Below are 23,669 nucleotides of genomic sequence, written 5' to 3' on the forward strand. Positions count from 1 at the left end.
GGGCCGCGCCGAAGAAGAAGAAGAAGAAGAAGAAGAAGAAGAAGGCCAAGGGGAAGGGCAAGGTGGTCGGCGAGTCGTCGCAGCCCGCTGTTGACGACACCCCCACGCGGAGGAAGTGGACGGAGGATGAGTACACTGGCGTGGCCAAGGGGTGGTTGTTGGTTTGCGACGATCCGCTGGTTGCGAACAACCAGCGGGTCGTCAACATGTGGGCGAAGATTAGAGCAACCTGTAGGAGGAACTGCCCGCACGGGAAGGACTACAGCGGGGAGGAGTGCCAGAAGGGGTGGAAACGGATCAGGGCTGCGGTCGGCCGATTTTCGGGGTTGTACGCCAACGCCCTCCGCCAGCTGACTAGTGGGCAGAATGAGGAGGACGCCTGGAGGATAGCGGAGAGTCAGTTCCCCTTGCCGGGGAAGTATAAGGAGTTCACCTTCTGGAAATGCTATGTGTTGCTGAAAGACTCCGAGAAATTCCGGGCGGGGTGCGACGCTGGGTGGCCGAAGAAGCAGAGGCTGAACTATTGCAACTACAGCGGCAGCAGCGGCGGATCCCACGACCTCCCCCGGATGCTGAGGAGTTTCCGTCCCCTCCATCCTCTACTCGTCGCCCTCGCCCGGTTGGCCAAAGGCGGGCGCAACGGGCAGCGTGGGGAGGATCCCCCCTATCGCCCCAGGAGGTCATCTCGGCACCCGCCCTCCCACGCGCGTACACCTTATTCTCGCGTGCAAAAACGGAGGAACGGATGTTCGCGGTCTTCCAAGAGTGGAAGGCCGCAACCAACCCCACAGAGAAGATGTTTCTCTACTCGATGCTCGAGAACATGCGGGTGGATTTGGACGCCTCGAGGGCACTGGTGGGGGGTTAAGACGCGGGCTCAGATACCCCTGGTGGCGGCGGCGACGATGAGGAGTAGAGAGTGGCGGGGCTCGTGTGTGGAAGCCCTTTTTTTTTAAAAAAAAATTATGTATTTTTTTTTTATCTATGTACCTTTTTTTTTTAATGAAATGAATGAATTTTCCGGTATATGTCTCGTAAATTTAATTGCGTAAATATAGTTGTTTTTGAATTATTTTTATTGCGGCTGGCCTATTTGAGTAAATGCTGACGTGGCAGGTGGATTTTTTTTGCTGCTGACGTGGCAGGGAGAAAGAGTGGTTGGTCTATTCTTATTGTGGATGCTCTAAGAGCATCTCCAATGCAAATAGGTCAGCCACTCTTTCTCCCTGCCACGTCAGCAGCACTAAAAATCCACCTGCCACATCAGATTTAGGTCCGCCATATGCCAGCCGCAATAAAAATAATTCAAAATATACTACATTTACGGAATTAAAATTACGATTAAATTACGGAATTAAATTTACCAGACATATACGGGAAAATTCATTAATTTTATTTAAATAAAAAAAAGTACATTAACTAAAAATCAAAAAAATTACACAATAAAAAAAAATCGGGCTTCCACACACGAGCCACCGCCCCACTCTACTCCTCACTAATTTATTTAAAAAATACATTAAAAAATGTTAGTATGCCTTGAATCCGTTCTAGTTTGCCGCTAGCCGAACACTATGACATGTTTCTATTTTATGTCTTAATTTTGTATTGGGCTAGTTGTTGTCCATCACTAGATGTTGCTCTTGTACAGAAATATAGAGATAGAGAAAATCGCGTTTATATAGTTTTTCACCAATTAAAAAAAATTAAAAAATAGCGTTGGCCGATCGGCACGCCACAATGGCGGTCAGCGCATCGGCCAGCGCCACGCGATCAGCTAGCCCACGCCGCTTTTTTCGCCGATTTCGGGCTCGCCTGCTGCAATGGTTCGGCAAGCCGGTTGGCTAGCCGGCATTGGAGATAAGCCGGTTGGCTAGTCGGCATTGGAGATGCTTTAAAGCTTAGTGTGTTTAAAATAAAGAGAATGGGGAGGGTAGATAATAGTGTTTATTTGGAAAAAATGAAACAGTCGAGTTTGATCCTATATCCTGCTCATAGAGAAGCTTAAATGGGGCATTGTTTAACCGTTGTTGTATAATGATCTAATCAACTTTAAAACAATTTTATCAAAATAGCTATATTACTCTGAATTGGGCTTTTATTAATGAGTAAAGCATTAATTTAAATTTTATTTGTTTAATGGGTTATTTTTAATTCATGTAAACTAACTTATTTAATTCTTTATTTGTTTAATGTTACTGGATTTGCCGATATTTAAATTACATAGGGCTTTGTTTACTTAATTCATCTTAATAGATTTTATTTATTCGATATTGTATTTAAAATTTATTGAATAATACTTATTAATTAGTGTTTGTTAGTTAATTGACCTGCAAAATCAAACAATTCATAAAATTTTGTGATATTTAAACAAAATAGGTTGTGGTATGATTTATGTAATTGTGATATCTTTATATCTATATACTTTAATTTCTGTTCAAATATTATTTTAATATATTTAATGTATTTTAATTTAAGTTAATATAATTTTTTTATATAATATTAATGTAAGAACTAAAATATCAATAAAAATTTGCAAAGGTTGAAACTTCGACGAAGTCAAACCAAGTGAAGTGTATAGTGTATTTCATAAATATAATTATAATTTCCTAATATCTTACTAATAAGTTTGTGTACAATAAATTTATTGAAAATGTATAAATTAAACTACATTTTCATTTTGTCACCATTGGTTGATTATCATAATCATAAGTACTTATGTGAAGGTTATTTATAATATTTAATTCTAATTGAAATTTTAAAATATCTATTCTAAATATACACATTATAGCAGAATTAATTTCAGTTATTAACTAAAATCAATGACACAGGTTGAATTATTTTCAATTTTTTACTAAATTTGTTATATCTAATTGTTGTTTCATATATATTCATTTGTTGTTTTGTACAGTGTAGATATTGAATTATTATAAAGTATCATAATTGAATTATTATAAAGTAAATTATGATACGTGCGATCAGGTGGTACACTAGTGGTCTCTAAAAGAAGAGAATTAAAAAGAAATGCAAAAACAAATTGATTAGAATGATATAGCTGCCTTAACGCTTCTCAAAATCCAAAGCAGTACGAGAAATAGACAAGAAAAGGCAGCACAATTAGTATTGCTTCAAGGGAACGAGTCAACAGAAACTTGAAACAATTCTGCAAACCAGATAGCGAAGCAACAAATCAACTCAAACAGCGGATCAATTGGAAAAATTATTGATTAAGATTGGGCTCAGAGAGTTGCATAATCTGCTCACGGAAGAGCCTTGCGACTCTTCTCATACAAGAGGTGTCAGAATAATTAGCAACAATCATCATCGACACCGAAATAACATAACATATCAACATTTGAATTCAGCAATTATTATTGCAATCAAATCAAATCAGAAACGCTAAATTATTCAATTTAAGATCTGAAATAACTGAAACAAATCTTTGAAAAGACTATCAACGAAATCAGCCTCATACTTAAAAGTATCAACACAAAAATTTCAGACATATGCTTGTCAAAATTGAAATTTAATCATCGGCCAAAATGAGAAAAGTAAGATAGGTTAGAAAAATAAAAGGAGGGCTCAGTTTATGGGTGGTGATATAACAGGATGGTCGGCAAGGCATTGTAACATGCCATTACGACGAACGAGACCTATCACAGTTGGTCGTCATTGCCCAAATTCATAATTGAAATTGAAATTCATCTGCAAAGTAAGTCTCTGTGGTGAGGATTTTGATTGTGTGTTTTGCTTTGCTATTTATAGAGAAACGCTGCGGAATCTACTAGGGTTTACTGTATGCAATTTGAAGAATCTGATTTATGGCGCGGCCCAATTCGAAATATGACATTTTTGGGCCTACAATTTTACCCCGAATATATGAAGAAATAAGAAATAAATTAGAGTACTATTTTTATAAAAAAAAAATAGAAATGATTTAATTATTTTGAAATGGAAAATAACTTAATTAACAAAAAGAGAGAAAGAAGATTAATTCTAATTCTTTCTTATTGCATAATGATTGAATTAGAAGTATTTATAGGACTAGGAGAACCGACTCCTAATATGATTCGAGAAAGAATTTTCAAAAAAACTTGAAAATGAGCTTATAGATATGCATGACTCAAAATGAAAGAAATTCACATAAACCTGGCAAAAATAGTTAATTGGTAATCTACGTATTTCTTGGGCGGAGCACGCGTCCATTGTGATCGTCGTCGCCGGATGTGCAAGCCGATGTGGCGACGGTGACTTAGGCGGTGGCAGTGCTCGACGGTTGTTCTCCAGTGTGCCCGTATAAGGTTGATTGTATAATCATGGGGCTAAATGTTTATTTTCAAATTTTCACTGTCTTTGTCATACTTGATTTTTCTAAAATCATGATTTATCTCCACAATTTTATCCCTCTCATAGGTAAAAAAAATTAGAATTTTGTAATGCTATAATGCTATACAGAACAATAATTAAACTTAGACTAAAATCATAATTTATCTCCACAATTTTTAATCACTTTGACTTATGAACATTGTTGATTTGTGTAACATATAAATTATGTATGCTCTCGCGGGCTTCTTGCTCATGCTTGAAAAGTTTATCCATTCATTCTCATCTCTTATTCTCTCTCCATATTGAAAATCTACTACCAATCACATTATCTATTTCCATCTATAGCACCACCTCAACACCTTCAACAAAAACTTGCAAAAAAAAAAAAAAAGAGGAGATCAATCACATGTATCATTGCCTTGTATTTCCCTTGCACTCTACCACATGGTATGCAAATGATCGGAACACAGCACAGAATGCTGGCAGTTTCCAGAAATTGTTGAGATCGAATACGAGGGACAAAGATGCAAGCATACAAAAGTAAACAAGATAATGGAGAAACGTAGTATTGAATGTATGGAAGCTGAGCAAGCTGAAAATGCTTCTGAGAATGCGAGCGACAAGAGCCCTTCCTCATCCTCCTGCAATGGTAACGAAGGAGCGCCAGCTCCTTCATCACCAAAGAAGAAGCAAGTTTCAGGTGTTCCTCCCATTCTGTTATAAGTACATTCATTGATTTTGTTGCTAATGGCAAAAAATTAAGAGATAACAAATATGTTGAAGATCATTGTCAGAGTTTGACGTTGCTTCCATTTTTTTTGGTCTAGAAACGGACATGGTGAAGGAGAGGTTTTCCAAGCTACTCCTCGGGGAAGACATGTCCGGCAGCGGAAAGGGTGTCTCCTCTGCGCTCGCCTTGTCCAACGCGCTCACCAATCTCGCTGGTACCATTAATATCTTGCTTGGGATTAAATTGCAAATGTCAATTATTTTTTTGAATTTGATCGATATTATGTTATTTTTGCAGCTTCTGTATTTGGAGAACAATCGAAGCTGGAGCCAATGTCTGAAGAGAGAAAGACGCGGTGGAAGAGAGAAGTGGACTGGCTTGTGTCCGTCACAGATCACATCGTCGAATTCGTTGCTTCTGAGCAGAAAGGGAAAGATGGAACAAACATGGAGGTAATTTAAACACCATATATATGTGTGTAATCTGATAAGTCCCATTTAGTGTTACTTATCCAAAACCAAACTCACTTGTTTTTGTTTATTTGCAAGATAATGGTGACACGGCAAAGAAGAGACCTCTTAATGAACATCCCTGCTTTGCGCAAGCTTGACACCATGCTCCTTGTAAGAACCTGCTTATACTCGAATCATTAATCTATTTGCAATGACAAGTTAATAATATTGCATGATTCATTAGGAGACACTTGATAACTTCAAGAATGAGCAAGAATATTGGTACGTCTCAAAAGATGCTGAGGAGTCTGAGAAAGGGGTTCAGAGAGGAGACAAGTGGTGGCTTCCTACAATCAAGGTTCCACCAAATGGCCTCTCACAAGACTCGTGCGTCTTCATGCAGAAGCAGAAGGAAGCCGTAATTCAAGTGCTCAAAGCATCCATGGCCATCAATGCTCAGATTTTATCAGACATGGATGTCCCTGAAACCTACGTGGAAAATCTTCCCAAGGTACTTTGAACTAAACAAAGAAGGCGTTATTGTTGTTCATATCACTAGGTTGAAATTATAAACTGTCAAAGTTATGTAAGAAGAGTTCAAATACCACATATCTTGACTTTTTTGTGTTTATGTTCATGTAGAATGGGAAATCATGCCTAGGTGATTCAATCTACAAAAGCATAACTGATGAGGTGTTTGATCCTCAACAGTTTCTATCAACCCTGGACTTGTCATGTGAAAACAAAGTGGTTGATATCAAGAACAGAATTGAGGCATCAATTGTGATATGGAAGAGAAAAATGAATAACAAGGATAACAAGACTTCATGGGGTTTCACTGTGAGCACGGAGAAGAGATGTATGTTTGAGGAGAGATTAGAGACAATCTTGATCCTATTGAAGCATCAGTTTCCCGGCCTTCCTCAATCGTCACTTGACATAACCAAAATCCAGTACAACAAGGTACAATATAAAGTTCATTTTTGGGTCTCTTTATGGGGTTGTCAAACTTGTTTGGGCCTCACTAATATGGTCTTTTGGTTTTGTTGAGGTAGGATGCAGGGCTAGCGATCCTTGAGAGCTATTCGAGAGTGCTGGAGACCTTGGCCAACACGGTTATGTCACGTATAGATGATGTTTTGTATGCTAATACTATGGCTAGAGAATCTGGCACGGGGGCTACGATGTTGCCAAGGAAGAGCAACGCCATGAGCTCAGGAGATGGGCCGGCAGAGAAGATGAGTTGTGGTATAACACCAATTTCAAGGACAATGACACTCTCAGATTTCATGGGGTGGGGAGTTGAGCCTGAAAAATGTAGTTTTGATGTTTGAGGATGGAAAACTTTGTTGCTCATCTTCATGTGCATGAGATGAAGCATATGATAAAAGATAAGGAGATGTTGATTACCTGAAAAAATGGTTTCTGTATTCAAGATTGTTATGATTGCAAAAATGTCTCATACTACTTAAGGTTGAAGTGAAATTAGAATTGTCTTGTTGGATAACTAGGATGATTATGAACTTCTATGGAGGGTTGTTTCATGGCTACAAATAGATACCTCAATTGGCAACAAGGGTGTAGTCTAAATTTTCATCACATTATATTGGGATGTTGTAAAATACAGAGTGGTCATGGATTCAAAGTAGATACTTCTCATTTTCTATCCATATAAAATACAGAGTGGTCATGGATTCAAAGCCCATGAGCCGTTGGGAGACTTTCGGCCTTACTCCAAAAACCCAGTCGAGCAGGATTAGTCAGATTCCGCCATAGGCGGATTCGGTACACCTGTGATCAAACTATAAAAAAAATTGACCTCAAGAATATTTGGTCTACAATGATGTACTATCTTCATCCCACTCAAGATGTCCACCTTTCCTTTTTAGTTTGTTCCATTTAAGATGTCAACTTTTTGTATTTGAAAATAAATCTCTCTCCTCTTTCCTTATTAAATACTCCCTCCGTCCTACTTTAGGGTGTCCACAATGGTGGCCCTCTTGGGCATGCCCAAGCCACCATTTCTTGGGCATGCCCAACAAACTTGGCCCTTGCCCTCAAAACTTGGCCACCACAATGGTGGCCCTCCGGGCCACCATTTTTTTTTTCTATTTCAACAATTAAAATTATTTTTATACATTTTTTGTATATTTTAATATTCCTAGAATAAAAATTATATGCATATAATAAGTGAAAAATGCATACTTTAAAAATTACTAAAAAAAATTGAAACCAAATTGTCGTAGTATTATAGATAGGGTAAAATTATACAACGACAACGTTTTAAATACAATAAAAAAAATGACGCACACCGCCCGACTACTCGGTGTCGTCATCGTCATCCATCACATCATCGGCACCGCCTCCACCGCCGCCACTGCCACTTGCACCGACCCCACTACCGCTGGCACCGCCCGACTGCGACCCTTCGGACCATCCCAACTTCGACCTCAGTCGAATAATGAGGTCGTAGTAGAATCTCCTGGTCTCCGGATCAGTTGACTTCTCGTACAAGGCCAAATTATCCTGAAGTTGCTTCATCATCTGCACCTCTAGGGTATGAGCCAAAGCCGCCCGCGGTGTTGAGGGCATTGCTGTAGAGGTCGCAGCGGAGAACTGAGAGCCGGTTCTAGATTCCCGGATTGCGGCACGCTGGCCCTGCGAACGTGGGCGCCGAGAGAGTCTGGAGGGGGGCTCCTCCTCCGAAGCATCATCGTTCAGGTTGAAGGCGCGTGAGTCACTGCTACTGCTGTAGTTGCGGGCGACGCCCAGTCTAGTCCGCTTCGGCGCAGAGACAAGATCTTTGTCGATGAGGACTCTGAATTTCGGGCAGTCACGCAGAACGAGGTATTCGTCCCAGTAGGTAAACTTCGGCCACGATTCAGTATTGAACAACCGATACGACAACGCTCGTACGTCGGCTTCGGTGCGGCCGCTCTCAGCAAGGCAGAGTTGGGTCTCGTATATGCTACTGAACCTCTTCAACGCTTTAGTAATCCTTCCGAACTTCTTCTGGACCTGGCTAGCTGTACGCTCGACGCTCCCATCTGGTTTGAATTCGTTGTACACATCGAGAACGCGATCCCAAAAGCAAACGTCGGTCTGATCCGTACCGACTATAGAATCGGTCGTGACCGCATACCAGGCTCTGGCTACAGCAATGGATTCTTCATTGCTATAGTAGGTCGACCGCTGACTTCGACCGCCACCGCCACCGCCACCGCCATCGCCGCCGCTGCCACCGTCACCGCCGCCGCGTCCGCCGCCTCGCCGACCACTTCGGCCGCCACCTCCTCCGGTGCCTTGTTCTCCTCGGCGGCCGGCACTTCGACCACCGCCGCCGCTTCGCCACCCACCATTTCTGCCATTTCGCCCACCTCCGCCGCCGTTTCGCCCCCCAACACCTTGATTTCGCCCGCGGCCGCCTTGAGTACCGGACACCGGGGTGTCTGGTGGTGTTCCCATCAACTGTTCCCACGTGAATCTATCAGATTCAGATAGAGGGGATTAGGTGTATTGGAATTGGGAGGATTGGAATTGCTGAGAAGGGTTGTTGATCGCGTCCATATTGGGCCGGTAGTCGCCGAACCCTGATTGGGGACGACCCACGTTCCTCTGCGGCTGAGAGGAGGACTGGCCTCGGAGTTGGGGTGTCTGTTGCCACGTCGGCGACGATTGTGGACTCCACAGGTTCGTTGGAGGGGGGGTCGGACTCGATCTCCACGGTTGGGAAGACGAAAATGCGCCAATCCCGATTCTCCATAGCCGGGAGAATCATCTCCACCTTGCATTTTGTAGACTTTGAAAATGGTAGATAGAGAAATTTTTAGGGTTTAGAATTGAGGAAGATAAAAAAATGGAATGAATATAGTATTTATAAATATAATTTTTGAATTTTAAAAAAAAAAAAAAAAATGAAAACCGGTGGGCAGGGCCGCGGCTCTCGGCCCTTGCAGTGGCGGGCCGAGCCGCCTGCCCAAGAGCCTCGGCCTGGCCGAGCGCTCGGCTCTCTCTCGTCCACCCCCCCGAGCCGCGGGCATGCCTCGCCTCAGTAGTGGGGGGCCGCGGGCTGCCCAAGCCCGGGCCGAGAGCCGCGGCTCCCCCACTGTGGACGCTCTTAGGAGTCCCGGTTGAGTTCGACACGAGTTTTAAGAAATATAAAGAAAAGTTGGTGAAAAAAGATAATGGAATGTGGGTCCTACTTTTATATATTAGTTTTATAATAAAATGTGAGTGGAATGTGGGGCCTATTACCAATTATGGGATATTCCAACCGGGACTCATAATGTGGGACATCCAAAAGTAGTAAATCGGGACTCCTAAAGTGGGACGGAGGGAGTATTCAACTATTTTTTTTCTCTCTACTTACTCCACCTAAAAACTCTTTATAATATCTCGTGCCACTCAAGAATATAGATATTTTGAATAGAAAGGAGGTAGTAATTTGGTTTAAAAGATAGAAGTCTTAGACATTATTTTTTATTCAAAAGCTTAGGCCCAGTGGCAAATAAGTTAGGGTCAAGTACTTTGAATTGGGCTCTGCTATTTTGATGTGGCCCAAACTTTAAAGTTTTTCCTTGGGTCAACCTAAGTTATTTATTTATTTTCGCATTCTTCTTCACAAATTCTCTTTTGCACAACTAAATGATTAGTACTTTGGAGATGTAATATTCGAAAATCTCTACTTGATCAAAAAACAACTACTCGTGCTTCACAAAGCATCCATAGAAAAATACAACCGACACAAGTTATGTTATTCGCATATTATAAAAATTTCTCCTGATTACATAAAATTTTCTTTCATTGCCATATCGCATTAAAAGATATTCAAAAATAGCATGCACCACATGTGCAATCACCAAATACTTTCATTACTTCTATAAATCTTTGATGTGTTGGATAAAATAAAATTGATAAATATTGACAAAGCTGCATTAAGAACTAGTGGCGACTAAAATGAAAAGGTCAACAATTCCCTTTGAAACTGAAAAGAGCAAAATGGGAGACTAAATGAAAAAGTACTTCAAATGAATTAGAAGTTTTATCGAGATACCTCAAGTGCAATATATTTTCTCAAAGTATCAAATATGCATCCTATATTATGCTGATACCATTTTGTTGCATATTGAAATTATATAAATAAAATTAATTAATCTCTAATATCATAAACTCAGGCTGAATTTTAGATTTTTTTATTAACTTGAAATTTAGTCGTTAATACTTTGAATTTTATTGTCGTTACTTATTTCCCAATATTTCCAAAATCGAAAACGTTGTAATAAATTAAAACTGAAGTGGCAATCACGATTTACCAAAATTATAAATAGTTTTCTGTTATTGAATATAAGATACTTTTTCTTAAATTTTCAGATAAAAAAACGAACTCACTATTTTATTTTCTTTTATTCTTTAACGCTGACTTAATATTTTTTTCTATAATACTCGTTCCTATCTTAATAATCCCAATATCTATAACTGGGATGAGTGCAGATAAACGAAAAAGAAAAAGGTTGGAAATGCCTAAATTTAGATACTTTTTTTTTTTTGGTAAAGAAAAAATTTAGATACTTTAGAAAAGTGCGTTGGAGATGTTGATAGATTGATTAGTCTCACAAACAACCAAGTGAAGATATGATCGTCTCAACACACACAGATATGCTAATCCCTTTACTTTAGTCTGGATAGATTATAAGGTTAGTTAAATATCCTTATATTGAATCATGAAACCCAACCAAATTAAAATATGTTTATGATTTGGATTTGTAAAATTTTTGTTATTCAAACATCATTCTTTTTAAATAAAATATTTTATTCAATTAATATTCTTTTAAAATAGCAGATTGTCACATACATGTTTTATATCGAGTTTGACTCGATCCCTCCATCTCTATCAATCTACAACATTTACAGATGCTTTAATTTTTAACTGATTAAAATGATGGCTATTTTGATATGACCAGAACTATTTTTTCAATATCTAATGAAATATCATTGTCACTTTAAAGCATTGTTGTTGTTTGGCCCACAGTATCTTATTACTTGACTTCATTCAGTGACCATAATTCAAGGGTTGATTAAATTCTAATATTATTAATGAATAATTTGACTGGGAACTGGAGTAATAAATTTTAATTGAAAAAAGTAAATTCTAATTAAAGTATAAATTTACCCTGATTGCACCCAATTAACCCTTTTATTTTATTAATTATATTTATATATGCATCCTCACAAAAGTTTTGTACCTACAAAATAATTAGGATTTTGATTTATTTGATTTATTTTTCAGTTTAAACTTCAACTCCCTGGTGTTCTCTCTAGCTCAATTACGATTTGGTCTTGGAGCTTTAATTTAATATTATTGGTGTAACGCTGTTAATGATTTGATTTAGTGTTATGAAAAATTCCTATTGTCATTTATAACTTAATTTGTGGGTTTTGGTTTAATTTGTGAATCTAATATACATTGTTCGTATTCAAGTTGAATCTGTTTAACTTTGTATCAAATTAAATAGATATCTATCTATACTAATATAAAAGGTGAATTTTGGGAATAATTTTGAACATTTATAAGTTTTGGGTACTACTGTAACTACTTTAAATCTATAGCTATATAATAAGTGTAATGATGTGACATAACTATTCTAAGAGTTTTTTATCAAACGTTTGGCTAATTTAGTTAGATATTGAGGCCATGCTAATTAATTAATACTCCTAATTAATTATGAGAGTGAATGCCCTACACCATAGCTAATTAATTATGAATTAATTGCGAGAAAGAATACTAATTATGTACTAATATTTGTGTGTGACCGACCGTTTCATTGTTGTGGAAATTAGTACTCCCTTCGTCCCGCTTAAGATGACATGTTTTCCTTTTTAGTTTGTCCCAACTAAGATGACACATTTCCTTTTTTGGTAACTTTCTCTCTCCAATTAATACACTCAACCACTTTTTCTCACTCCTATTAAAATATAAATCTTTCTTTATCTCTCTACTTTAATACTTACACCCACCTTCTCTCTCCAATTAAACACTTAAACCAATAACTCATAAAATCTCGTGCCGGCTAAGCAATGTGTCATTTTAGCCGGGACGGAGAGAGTATATGACAATAATTATATACTCCTGTGTTTCATATGTACATACAGAGTCCTATTAACCACAAATCCACCCTTAAAGACCGAACTAGAGACCAAATTAGGGTCACTCAATTTTCTTAATCTTATAGTTATGATTAATTTATAATTAATTTAATATTTTATTAAATAAAAATGTTTTTTTAATTTTTTAGATTTTTAAATTTTTTTTAAAAAAAATTAAATTTTTTTTTAAATTTTTTTTTTAAATTTTTAAAATTTTTTTTATTCGATAAAAACTTGCTGGAGTAAATAATGAACTATATTCATTACATAATGAACTAAATGAATGTATGTTATGAACTTATTACTTCATTCAGTCGCGCTATTACTTCATTCCGTTAGTTTATTACTTCATTTATTCATGTTATTACTTCATTCTATTAGTTTATTACTTCATTCAGTCATGCTATTACTTCATTCCATTAGTTTATTACTTCATAATGTGTTATGACATAATTATCTTTCAGTTGGGTTTAGGGTTATTACTTCATTCCGTTAGTTTATTACTTCATTCAGTCATGTTATTACTTCATTCCGTTAGTTTATTACTTCATTCAGTCATGTTATTGTTACGAGCTTATTATTTCATCAAGTCGTTCTATTACTTCATTTTGTTAGTTTATTACTTCATTCCGTTAGTTTATTACTTCATTCCATTAGTTTATTACTTCATAATGTGTTATGACATAATTATCTTTCAGTTGGATTTAGGGTTATCACTTCATTCAGTCATGTTATTACTTCATTCTATTAGTTTAGCACTTCATTCCGTTAGTTTATTACTTCATTCAGTTATGTTATTACTTCATTCCGTTAGTTTATTACTTCATTCAATTATGTTATTACTTCATTTCATTAGTTACTACTTCATTTCATTAGTTTATTACTTCATAATGTGTTATGACATAATTATCTTTCAGTTGAAGTAAATTCAGTATATAATGAATGCGAAAAATTACTTCATAACATGCATTCATTTAGTTCATTATGTAGTGAATATAGTTCATTATTTACTCCAGTAAGTTTTTATCTAATAAAAAAAAAAATTAAAAAAAATTCTAATTTTTTTTTTAAAAAAAAATATTTTTTTTTAAATTAAAAAAAGAATTTAAAAAAATTAATTTTTAAAAAAAAATTAATTAAAAACATTTTTATTTAATAAAATATTTTATTATTTCTAAATTAATCATAACCATAAGATAAAGAACAATGAGTGGCCCAAATTTGGTCTCTAGTTCGTCTTTAAGAAAGGTTCATTGATCACAACTCTGTACATATATATATAGGGATGTATTCAAATCCTTTTCATATCTTTTGTCCTTTTTCCTTCTTAATCCTAGCCCCACGATTTTGTCATCTGACGGTTAGATTAATGCCACGTGTCATTTAATAATGCACATTTTCATTCTAATAATGTACAGCGGCTAATAATGCAACATTATAGACTAATAATGCACATTTTCATTCTAATAATGCACAACGGCTAGTAATGCAACATTATAGACTAATAATGCATTAATTACAACCATCCAATTCAAGGATCCAAGGGCTGAGATTAAGAAGGAAATAGGACATATATATATATATATGTATATATATATGATTATAAACGAATTCATGTGATTAATGATTTCTTAATGTGATCAAATTAACTCCAAAATTATTAAATTAATGTGTAATTGATTATTATAATTTTATCCTAAATAGCAAATGTGAAAGGTTTTCATAGAGGCATATGGTTATATTTTTGTCCTATAAATATGACATTTGGAGGCTTATTATTCTCACACACCTACTTATATATATAGAGAGAGTAAGACTCAAGCTTGATATTTTTGTTCTTACTAGAAAGAAAGGTTGATACCATAAAACCATTCCATACCTTGTTCAATGATCTGAAGTTTCCTCAATTTATTTGGTTATAAAAATTCGATGCATTCATATTTAGAAAGCTACCACTCATGGAGCCAAAACCAATATCATCGTTTAGAGTGTGTTTTTCATGATCATGCGGTATGTTGTTATGCGGTGTAGTTTTGTGCATCATTTTAAATTTGTATGCAAATTATATGAAATCATTAACATGATCATGCGGTATGTTGTTATGCGGTGTAGTTTTGTGCATCGTTTTAAATTTGTATGCAAATTATATGAAATCATTAATTACAATTTTTTTTTTCTGAGGGCGTTAGAAACCGAACAACTTTGCTGCGAATTTTACATGAAATGTTCGGTGCAATACTTAAGGAAAGGAGGTGTTATCATATAATTTCAGATTATTTATTGTATTTTTCAATGCGGTTTGGTGTTTTGTTTTGTTTTTTTTTATGAATTTCTTAAATTTATTAGTATTATTTTGTATAAGATTGATTGCATTATTATTGCATACATATTAATTTATATTAATTTCTTTATATCATGTATGCTTAATTTTTTAAAATTTAGATAAATATATAAATTAATGATCCGTTACACTAGTTTAGATGAATGTGAAACATTAAATTTTTTAGTCTGGCTTAACATTTTAGACTTAATTTTGTGCCTTTTCTTCTACTTTAAGTACCCTTGTTCAAAATAATTGATCCATATGAAACATTGTTATTCCAATGATGTTGCAGGTTAAGAGATCACACTTCTCACGTGTATTCATATAAGTATGAATGATTGTTGAATATGCTTACTTTACAGAATGTGCATTATACAGTTTGATTGATTTAATTGATGAGATCTGATTTTCACAAATTAAAGAATTAAAATAATTCCAAAATATAAAAGCAGAGAATAGAGGAAAGGCGTTCGTAGCCGAGTTGACTCACTGGTAACCGGTAATTGTCGAAAAATTGCTCCGTAAATTACCAACGTGGGCGGCGTAGTTTCCTTTCCCCGCTTGACTTCAATTCTACCCAATCTCCATTCTACTTTGTATACCAAGTATAAATAGCAGATCAGATCCCTTTCATTTTCAGTTTCACTCGCTATCTCTCTCTGCTTATTTTGCTATTCCCGAAGAAACACGCGCTAAGCATGAGGCAGCCTAGAGTTATCATGGAGGTCGGTGACGACGGCGTTGCGGTCATCACCGTCTCCAATCCTCCGGTCAATGCTCTCGCCCTCACCAGTAAGCTTCGCTCAGCTTCTCTCTCGCACAAATGGACCTGTCGCATTATTCTGTTTTGATCGATCTCTCTCTCTTTTTTTCAAGTTTTTGATGGACTGAAGGAGAAGTATGCTGAGGCGATGAGAAGAGACGACGTCAAAGCTGTTGTTCTCGCCGGTAAATCTTTATTTTATTTTATTTTTGCTTGATCCATGCTGTTAGATGCCACAATTTTAGTAGTTTTTCGGTTTACTGTTAAAACCGACGGATAATGGTTTCAGTTTAGTTATTTGTTTGTTTGTTTGTATTTTCTGTATTTTGAGGCTTTGTTAGTCATAGAGGATAGGATACAGCAGAATAGTTAGGCTCGCCAACACATTGACAGCCATTGAAAGTTGATTTTCGGGTTCATATTCTGTGTTGATGAGGTGAGGTGCGAATGTTTGTAGATAATTGTGGACTGTCTCGTGATACTTTTTATTAGTAACAAGTAATGATCGAGCTAACCATATCAGATCCATTTCTGTGGCATGGTTAACTTGATTATATTGAGCTCTGTCTTTGTGTGGAGGATATTTTGCCTCTTGCTTTGACTGATCGCTGATTTTATGAGTCTAATCAACTTCTAGGTGATGCTGGAAAATTCTCTGGTGGCTTTGACATAAATGTGTTTGAGAGGGTGCATAAAACAGGTTTTTATGTACTAACATTTTAATGATCTTCTCTTCTTTTATTATGCTATAACCGGTGCCTCATGCTCGACAATTGAATTTCTAACTGCGCAGGAGATGCTTCCATCTTACCTGAGACGTCTATTAGTGTTGCGGTCAATGTAATAGAAGGTCCTCCTATAATTTGGCATATCTGAATTTTGAAATTTAATTTTTACGTAGTACTTAATTTGTCTGAGGCTTATTAATGTTGTTTTCATTAGATGGAAAGAAGCCTACTGTTGCTGCCTTGCAGGGACTTGCACTTGGAGGTGGATTGGAACTAGCTTTGGTTCGTGATCTTCTCTGACTTGCTTTGACGTGTCCAATGTTACATCTGTTTATCATATGTCATGAAGTTTATTTCCAATCAATCATAATGGCAAATATTTTGCAGGCTGCTCATGCACGAATTGCTGCGCCAAAAACACTACTTGGTCTGCCTGAACTTACTCTTGGTGTTATTCCTGGATCAGGAGGTATGAACTCCTGCAATCTTGTAGTATACTATTTTTTATTCATTTTCGTATCTCAAAGCAGACAATTTTCAGTTTTCACCATCTGATCTTTATCTTGGTCTTGGTACTATTCCAGGTACACAGCGTCTCCCTAGGCTTATTGGGCTTCCTAAAGCACTTGAACTTATGCTGGTAGGTCTCCAATACATATATCAAGAACCTTTAAAGTAACTGCATTGAACCTATAAGTAATTAACGTTATTTTCTGTATAGTTCAGTGCAATTACTTTGTAGGTTCAGTGAAAATTTCTTACATTATGACAGTGTGAAGTTTTTATTCAAACCATTCCATATATAAATATATATGCACACACACACGAACTAGACTCTTTCTTATTGTCAGTAAAACGTCCACTACATTGTGCGTATAAAATTATTGAATCTGCTGTGTATTTCAAATGTGTAAATTTCATTTTTTATAGCAGCAAATTACACAACAGATTCTGGACTAATGTACTAACAACAAGTGAACTTATTTGATCCCTCTAATATGTTCAAATGAGAACCCTTACGTTTTCAACCCTTTTTCAATTGTGAAGATATACCGTGAATGCATCACCTTGTTTGATGACCGCATTACTTAGGAAAAATTGAATACGTTAAATTTATACTTTGGTGCACTGGTCTCGCGTTCTCATGATAAATGTTGTTCTCACGAGAACAACATTTATCAGTGCATGTCTTCATGCAATGCGTTTGGAAACTTGCATTGTTTTAATGCTCTTTGGTGGTGCTACCGGCAACAGTTTTCTAAACCAATAACATCAGAAGAAGGAAATGATCTAGGGCTTGTTGATGCTGTTGTTCCTTCTGATGAATTAATAAAAGCATCGCGCCAGTGGGCACTAGACATCATAGAGAGGCGCAAACCATGGATACGCTCTCTTCATAGGATAGACAAACTTGGTTCTGTGCCAGAAGTGGTGGATATAATAAAAACAGCAAGGCAGCAGGCCAAACAGAGTTTTAAAAATGTGCCTCAGCACCAGGCATGTCTTGATGTAATTGAGGAAGGAATCATTCATGGTGGTTATCATGGAATTTTGAAGGTAATTTTACTTTTAACTTGGGCTGGCAAAGTTATCTTATGCAATTTAGATAATACTTCTTGTTTAGCCATTCGTCTTGCAAGATATATTAATGGATTTCTGGAAATTCCCCTTGCACTTTAGCATCTTACCAGCATGTGTTTTCTGCAGGAGTCAAGCGTATTTAAAGATCTAATCTTTACAGACGCATCAAAGGGTCTAGTGCATGCATTTTTTTCTCAAAGGGCAACGAGTAAGGTACAGTCACCCAGCAAACAACTTTTGTGATAACTACTACTTATACTGTATGATTTATCAAGAATGGGAATAGAACATATGTAAATGTTGAGGTTTCTTTAGAAAAATTGTCCACACAAGTGTCTGTATGTGCATTGGAACCATTCAAACTTGAAACATCCTGCAAGATGTAAATTATTTTCTCGTGGTCACTTTGGTCAAGTGAAAAAGGTCATGGACATCCTACAAGATACACTTCTTCTCTCCAGCTATGACTTATTGGAGATATAAAAGTAATTCATGATTTGGTATTCATTTTTATTAGCTATTATAAAGCTATGACATATTACAGTTATGGATTTTACTTGAATGAATGAATCGTTATCCCTGCTCCTAATTAAATGGTGTGCCTACCTCCTTGTAGGAATACTTGAATATTGATTCCCAATGAAATTGTTACATTTGCATATAATAGACACCTTTCTTCAGTTGTAGTTTTACAGGGTGAAGAGCCTTTTACAGAGTCTCAGAAGTCTGTAGCTGATAACACCTTTTGAAATTTCGACTAAGATGGAAATATTATTTTGTACTCGTCGGGTTATTTGATTAGAATCGTTCCAATTTGTAAAGAAAGTATTTCAGGGCTTATTTTAAAAAAATAATGGGTTTGATGGAATGAGAATCTGAGTATTGCTTCGATAATGCCCGGGTGAAGTATTGTACACTATAGCACCATTATCTGTGTCATACTCATGTCTATAAAATTTCTGTCACAGTCCATAAAAATCTTTATGAAAGGGCTGTCATGCTGCATCTTTGTTTCTGAACATTAAAGCTATTACTTGAAATTTATGCATCTTTTGTCTTAATAGAAAGCTAACTTATAATGATATAGGTTCCAAATGTTTCTGACATTGGACTAAAACCAAGGAAAATATCGAAAGTCGCTATTATTGGTGGAGGGCTAATGGGTTCTGGCATAGCTACAGCACTGATTTTGAGCAATATATATGTCATCCTCAAAGAAATCAACTCTGAGTATCTTCTGAAGGGAATAAAAGCAATTGAAGGTTAGTTATAACTTGCTATCAACAAATCTTTGAATTTTCCTGTTTTTTGCATTCAACCAACAGAACAAGTGTTGACAATAGATATCTATCTGATTACAAATATGACAGTTTACAGTTCAGTCAGGCTTGGATGTTTTTTTCTATCTTTATTGAATTTCTATGACTTAATATTTCTGTGTTAATCTGGAAGGGAATGTCCGAAGTCTTGTATCAAGGAAAAAATTGGCAAAGGATAAAGCAGAGAAAGCCCTTTTGATGGTTAAAGGCACTTTGGACTACACTGATTTCAAGGATGTGGATATGGTTATTGAAGTAAGTTCTTGCAAATTTGCAAGTTAACCCCACAATATAAGCAGTTACCTGTCACATTTGCCTTTTTAGATTATGGATATCAGCACCAGTCTTTGGTTCATATTAAAGCTATCCTAATATTTACCTATGACCAGGTCTGGTAGTTCCCTGAAAAATATTCCATGGTCTACTCACTGTCTTGAAGTGTCTTCTATAGATATCAGATAATAGACCGTGAATCATGATTTGCATCTAATCTCCAGTGTTTAATACCATTAAATTTTAGATCTACTCCATTATACATTAACATATCATAGTTGATTCAACTCTAGATTGCAACACTTTTAGGACGTGATTAATCAATGGTACAATTTCTATCTAGTTTGCAACTATTCTGACATGTGTTTTATTTCAGGCCGTTGTTGAACATATTCCTCTGAAGCAGAAAATTTTTGCTGATATTGAGAAGGCATGCCCACCTCACTGTATTTTGGCTTCAAATACTTCTACCATTGACCTCAATGTAGTTGGAGAAAAGACCAAATCACAAGATCGGATAATTGGAGCACATTTTTTCAGGTACACATTTCATAGATAAAATAAGAACTTGTTTGGCATTTTTCTGTTGGTTATTATTCTAGCAAAAAAGTTGAGTAAACAGATAGAGAGTTTGACTGCAATCATCCTAGCTTAGTTTGTTATTTACCAAAGAATTGCCGACCTTTAGTCATTTTTGCAAACTAGTCACATCTTACAAATTTAGCAATCCCAATGAACGAACTTAAATTTATTGGAGTTTCACATGCAGGCCCCATTTCAGCAAAATTAAACTGAACTATCCTAATTCCTAACCCTCTTGAATGACTTAGTAATAAAAAATCATGACATCCGAGTAAGTGAACTTCAGTCTAATACATCTAATAAACACATATTAAAATCATGTTATAAGTTTTCAATTTGAATGCAAATTTTTTATTTCCACTGAAGAAGCTATGTATAAAATATGGAGCAAGTTTGCTTCAATTGCTAATTGAGATGCAATTGTTGACAGCCCTGCTCACGTGATGCCTCTCTTGGAAGTTGTACGGACGGAGAAGACTTCTGCACAAGTAATTCTTGATTTGATGAATGTTGGGAAGATCATAAAGAAAGTTCCTGTTGTAGTTGGGAACTGCACTGGTTTTGCAGTGAATAGGGCCTTCTTCCCCTACAGTCAGAGTGCACATCTTCTGTTACACTTGGGGGTTGATTTATTTAGAATTGATCAGCTTATCAGCAACTTTGGCCTTCCGTTGGGGCCTTTCCAGTAATTTTCTTTCCTTTCATTACATAGTCAGTCATCTTCAAGTTTCTTTTTGTAGCTGAGGTTGGCATCTTTTCCAGTTATGAAGTTGCCTACATTAGAGATTTACTGATAATATTTATTTTTTATTCTTATCACCTCCAAAATAATTATGATTCTTGTAGCAAACTATTGATGAATATGATTTTGGTACTTTTACAGGCTTCAGGATGTTGCAGGTTATGGAGTAGTTGTTGCAACAACAGAAATATTCCGTACATCATTTCCTGATAGGACCTTTCAATCTCCATTGGTTGGGCTTCTTTTAAAAAATGGGAGAAATGGTAGTTATAAATTATCTTCTTGTTTGTTATAGAAGGATTTCATTTCTTCTTCAAATCATACTTACAGATATCAATCACAATTTTGCAGGTAAAAATAACGGAAAAGGATATTATATCTTTGAGAAAGGAAGCAAGCCCAAACCTGATCCTTCCGTGCTCCCGATAATAGAGGAATCTAGAAGAACTATAAATATCATGCCTGGTGGCAAGGTACAGCAAAGATGTTATTAATTCATAAGCAAGACACGCATAAAACTTGTTATCCCTGTCTCTAATATTTTTACCTTCCCCACATATTCAATTCTGTTTGACATTAAAAATGTATTCTGGAATTGTCCATGCAGCCTATATCTGTTACCGACGAAGAAATTATTCAGATGATACTGTTTCCAGTTGTGAACGAAGCATGTCGTGTATTAGATGAAGGGGTGGTAGTCCGAGCATCGGATCTTGATACTGCCTCTATTCTTGGCATGAGTTTCCCATCTTATCGGTCTGTTGTTTATCTCAATCTTCAACTTGCAAATTTAAGATTGCTTACCATTTCCATGCTTCACTATTAGTTTTCTCATGGGCTTTTGGATCAAATGACATAAAATGCTAGGTAGTCTAGTTTCCTCTCTCAAATGACGCAAAAAGCTTAAAAGGAATGAATAAACCTTCACACGAACTATTGAGAATCGATAGTAAGCTTAATAATCATGTGTTACATATACCCAACATATCTTCCAAGAAAATAACCAGCGCTGTTAGTTATATTAGAAAATTTCAGACATGATCTTCGACGAAAATATTATTACTATGTATTAGTCATGTTGGAAAAGTAATACTGAAAATGTCTCGTTTTGTGGCAGTGGCGGTATTATTTTCTGGGCAGACACCATTGGAGCAGATATCATATACAAAAGTCTCCAGAAGTGGTCTGAACTATATGGTAACTTCTTCAGACCATCACGGTATCTGGAAGAAAGAGCAACCAGAGGCATCCCATTGGTAATTACTATTATTTTAAGCTTAATATCATGTTACGCATCTTTCACTTTAGTTATATAATAATGTATTTTCTGTCCAAAGGAAAATGTACTTCTAATATCATGGTAGTCTATAGGAAGTTAATTTTACTCTAAGGAGTCTGGCATTGGCAGAAAGTTTCTCATCTTAATCGCCATCGTCATAGAACTCGTATAGTTGGCATCAGACGGAGATCAAAGATTAACTCATATCTAACATTTTATAAGTCTTTTTGCATCGATGTTTTCAATAGTTAGATTCCTGAACGACTTTGAATCTAATGGTAATGCATAGTCACAAGATATAACGAAAACTAACAAACCCCAACTTCAGTGAAAATCAACTTTATGAAAATCCTAAAAAAGAGTAACATTTGCACTTGTCAAATACCAACTTGTTATTCCTTTCCTGATTAGTTTCCTCATTAGCGTGTATGCTTTAATCTGATTTTGTGAGGCCTTATGCATATGGATATGATAGCATATTTGGTCTTGCATTTGTCTAAAATGCCTTCTTCTCAGTTGTATTCAATAAAGGAGAGATAATCAGCAAACAAATTACTGAATTTCGATGGATATTTCTGTCTGTGCTCAAACTTTTGTGGCCTTAGTCACCTATATATATTTACTATAACTTCGAAGTCAATTTATTTGCAGAGTGCACCTGCCACAACATCTCCTGCAGCAAAGGCGCGCCTGTGATTCTTCTGCTGGATATTTTGGGCTGAGGGGTGAAATAACTTTGTTTTGTGCCAATCATGTAATAACATAAGCTCTCTGTGGCTCCTCAATCAGCCCTTCATTCCAACACCCAAGGAAAAATAATGAGCAAAAGTTATCTGTTTCTGTAGTGGTGTAACAGGCAATATCTTGTTGATCCAACATTTACCAACTTATTATGAACATCTAGTACAAGATCGTATAATGTGTAGAGTAAGTGTGGAAATGATTGCAATAAATGATTTTGGCTTAGAGTAATATCTCCTTCATCATTTGTGGATTCTCTCGACAAAAAAAATGAAGTTTGGTGAATGTTACACCACATGCTATATTTATTATCCAATGCACATGAAATGTCTGTGAATCTGTACTTACTGATAGTAGACATATCAAGATCAATATATCTCATTAGCTTACAGCCCTTTGGGCGACAGAACTCTGGATTTCCTTAAAGCTCGAATAAGAGAATGAGCTGAACTGTGCTCCTGTGGGAAGGGGACCTTCAATTTCTCCCAAGTTAGTGAGATCAGACAGAGCATCATCAGGATGGTACCAGGGAAGTTGTTGCAACTGAGGTCTGAGGGCTGTGATGAACTTCGCCCCACCAATCTCAACCGGGATCGCTCCGTTTAGGCTGTTATTGCCAAGTGACAAACCTGGTGGTAGGCTTGAAAGCTGATTGTATTGCAAGCCAGAGACGTCTGCAGGCTTAAGAAA

The 23,669-nt window shown here is 36.3% G+C and overlaps 2 protein-coding genes and 2 non-coding genes across 4 annotated transcripts; 2 read left to right on the forward strand and 2 right to left on the reverse strand.

The window, feature by feature from the left end:
- Positions 1 to 3,233: 3,233 nt before the first annotated feature.
- On the reverse strand, positions 3,234 to 3,326 carry LOC125191432 (small nucleolar RNA snoR1). Its single transcript, XR_007171116.1, has one exon. It is a non-coding gene; the product is annotated as a small nucleolar RNA snoR1 (small nucleolar RNA).
- Positions 3,327 to 3,575: 249 nt separating this feature from the next.
- On the reverse strand, positions 3,576 to 3,675 carry LOC125191428 (small nucleolar RNA Z43). Its single transcript, XR_007171112.1, has one exon. It is a non-coding gene; the product is annotated as a small nucleolar RNA Z43 (small nucleolar RNA).
- A 1,468-nt stretch (positions 3,676 to 5,143) lies between these two features.
- LOC125189466 (rop guanine nucleotide exchange factor 9-like) lies at positions 5,144 to 7,125 on the forward strand. Its single transcript, XM_048086741.2, has 6 exons — positions 5,144 to 5,267; positions 5,351 to 5,505; positions 5,602 to 5,676; positions 5,750 to 6,016; positions 6,148 to 6,468; positions 6,561 to 7,125. The coding sequence occupies exons 1-6, from the start codon at positions 5,159 to 5,161 to the stop codon at positions 6,837 to 6,839; spliced, it is 1,206 nt and encodes a 401-aa protein (XP_047942698.2). The 5' UTR covers positions 5,144 to 5,158; the 3' UTR covers positions 6,840 to 7,125.
- Positions 7,126 to 15,451: 8,326 nt separating this feature from the next.
- LOC125187853 (peroxisomal fatty acid beta-oxidation multifunctional protein AIM1) lies at positions 15,452 to 23,210 on the forward strand. The gene is made up of 18 exons (XM_048084502.2): positions 15,452 to 15,763; positions 15,848 to 15,919; positions 16,372 to 16,434; positions 16,528 to 16,584; positions 16,677 to 16,744; positions 16,850 to 16,931; positions 17,047 to 17,102; positions 17,717 to 18,019; positions 18,170 to 18,256; positions 19,131 to 19,305; positions 19,496 to 19,617; positions 20,012 to 20,175; positions 20,648 to 20,902; positions 21,101 to 21,222; positions 21,311 to 21,432; positions 21,567 to 21,715; positions 22,077 to 22,215; positions 22,890 to 23,210. The coding sequence occupies exons 1-18, from the start codon at positions 15,670 to 15,672 to the stop codon at positions 22,932 to 22,934; spliced, it is 2,175 nt and encodes a 724-aa protein (XP_047940459.1). The 5' UTR covers positions 15,452 to 15,669; the 3' UTR covers positions 22,935 to 23,210.
- The last annotated feature ends 459 nt before the right edge of the window (positions 23,211 to 23,669 follow it).

The sequence above is a fragment of the Salvia hispanica genome, chromosome 5 (genome assembly GCF_029641045.1).
Source record: "Salvia hispanica isolate PSC_SH4W2 chromosome 5, Shi_PSC_v1, whole genome shotgun sequence".
In the NCBI taxonomy this organism is placed as follows: Eukaryota; Viridiplantae; Streptophyta; class Magnoliopsida; order Lamiales; family Lamiaceae; genus Salvia; species Salvia hispanica.

Bases quoted from the DNA above. Each gene is read 5' to 3' on its own strand.
- LOC125187853 (XM_048084502.2), top strand. From the start codon at position 15,670: ATGAGGCAGCCTAGAGTTATCATGGAGGTCGGTGACGACGGCGTTGCG. The intron at 20,176-20,647 runs GTACACATTTCA...AATTGTTGACAG, and splicing joins ATTGGAGCACATTTTTTCAG to CCCTGCTCACGTGATGCCTC. The intron at 21,716-22,076 runs GTCTGTTGTTTA...GTTTTGTGGCAG, and splicing joins ATGAGTTTCCCATCTTATCG to TGGCGGTATTATTTTCTGGG.
- LOC125189466 (XM_048086741.2), top strand. From the start codon at position 5,159: ATGGTGAAGGAGAGGTTTTCCAAGCTACTCCTCGGGGAAGACATGTCC. The intron at 6,017-6,147 runs GTACTTTGAACT...ATGTTCATGTAG, and splicing joins ACGTGGAAAATCTTCCCAAG to AATGGGAAATCATGCCTAGG. The intron at 6,469-6,560 runs GTACAATATAAA...TTGTTGAGGTAG, and splicing joins CCAAAATCCAGTACAACAAG to GATGCAGGGCTAGCGATCCT.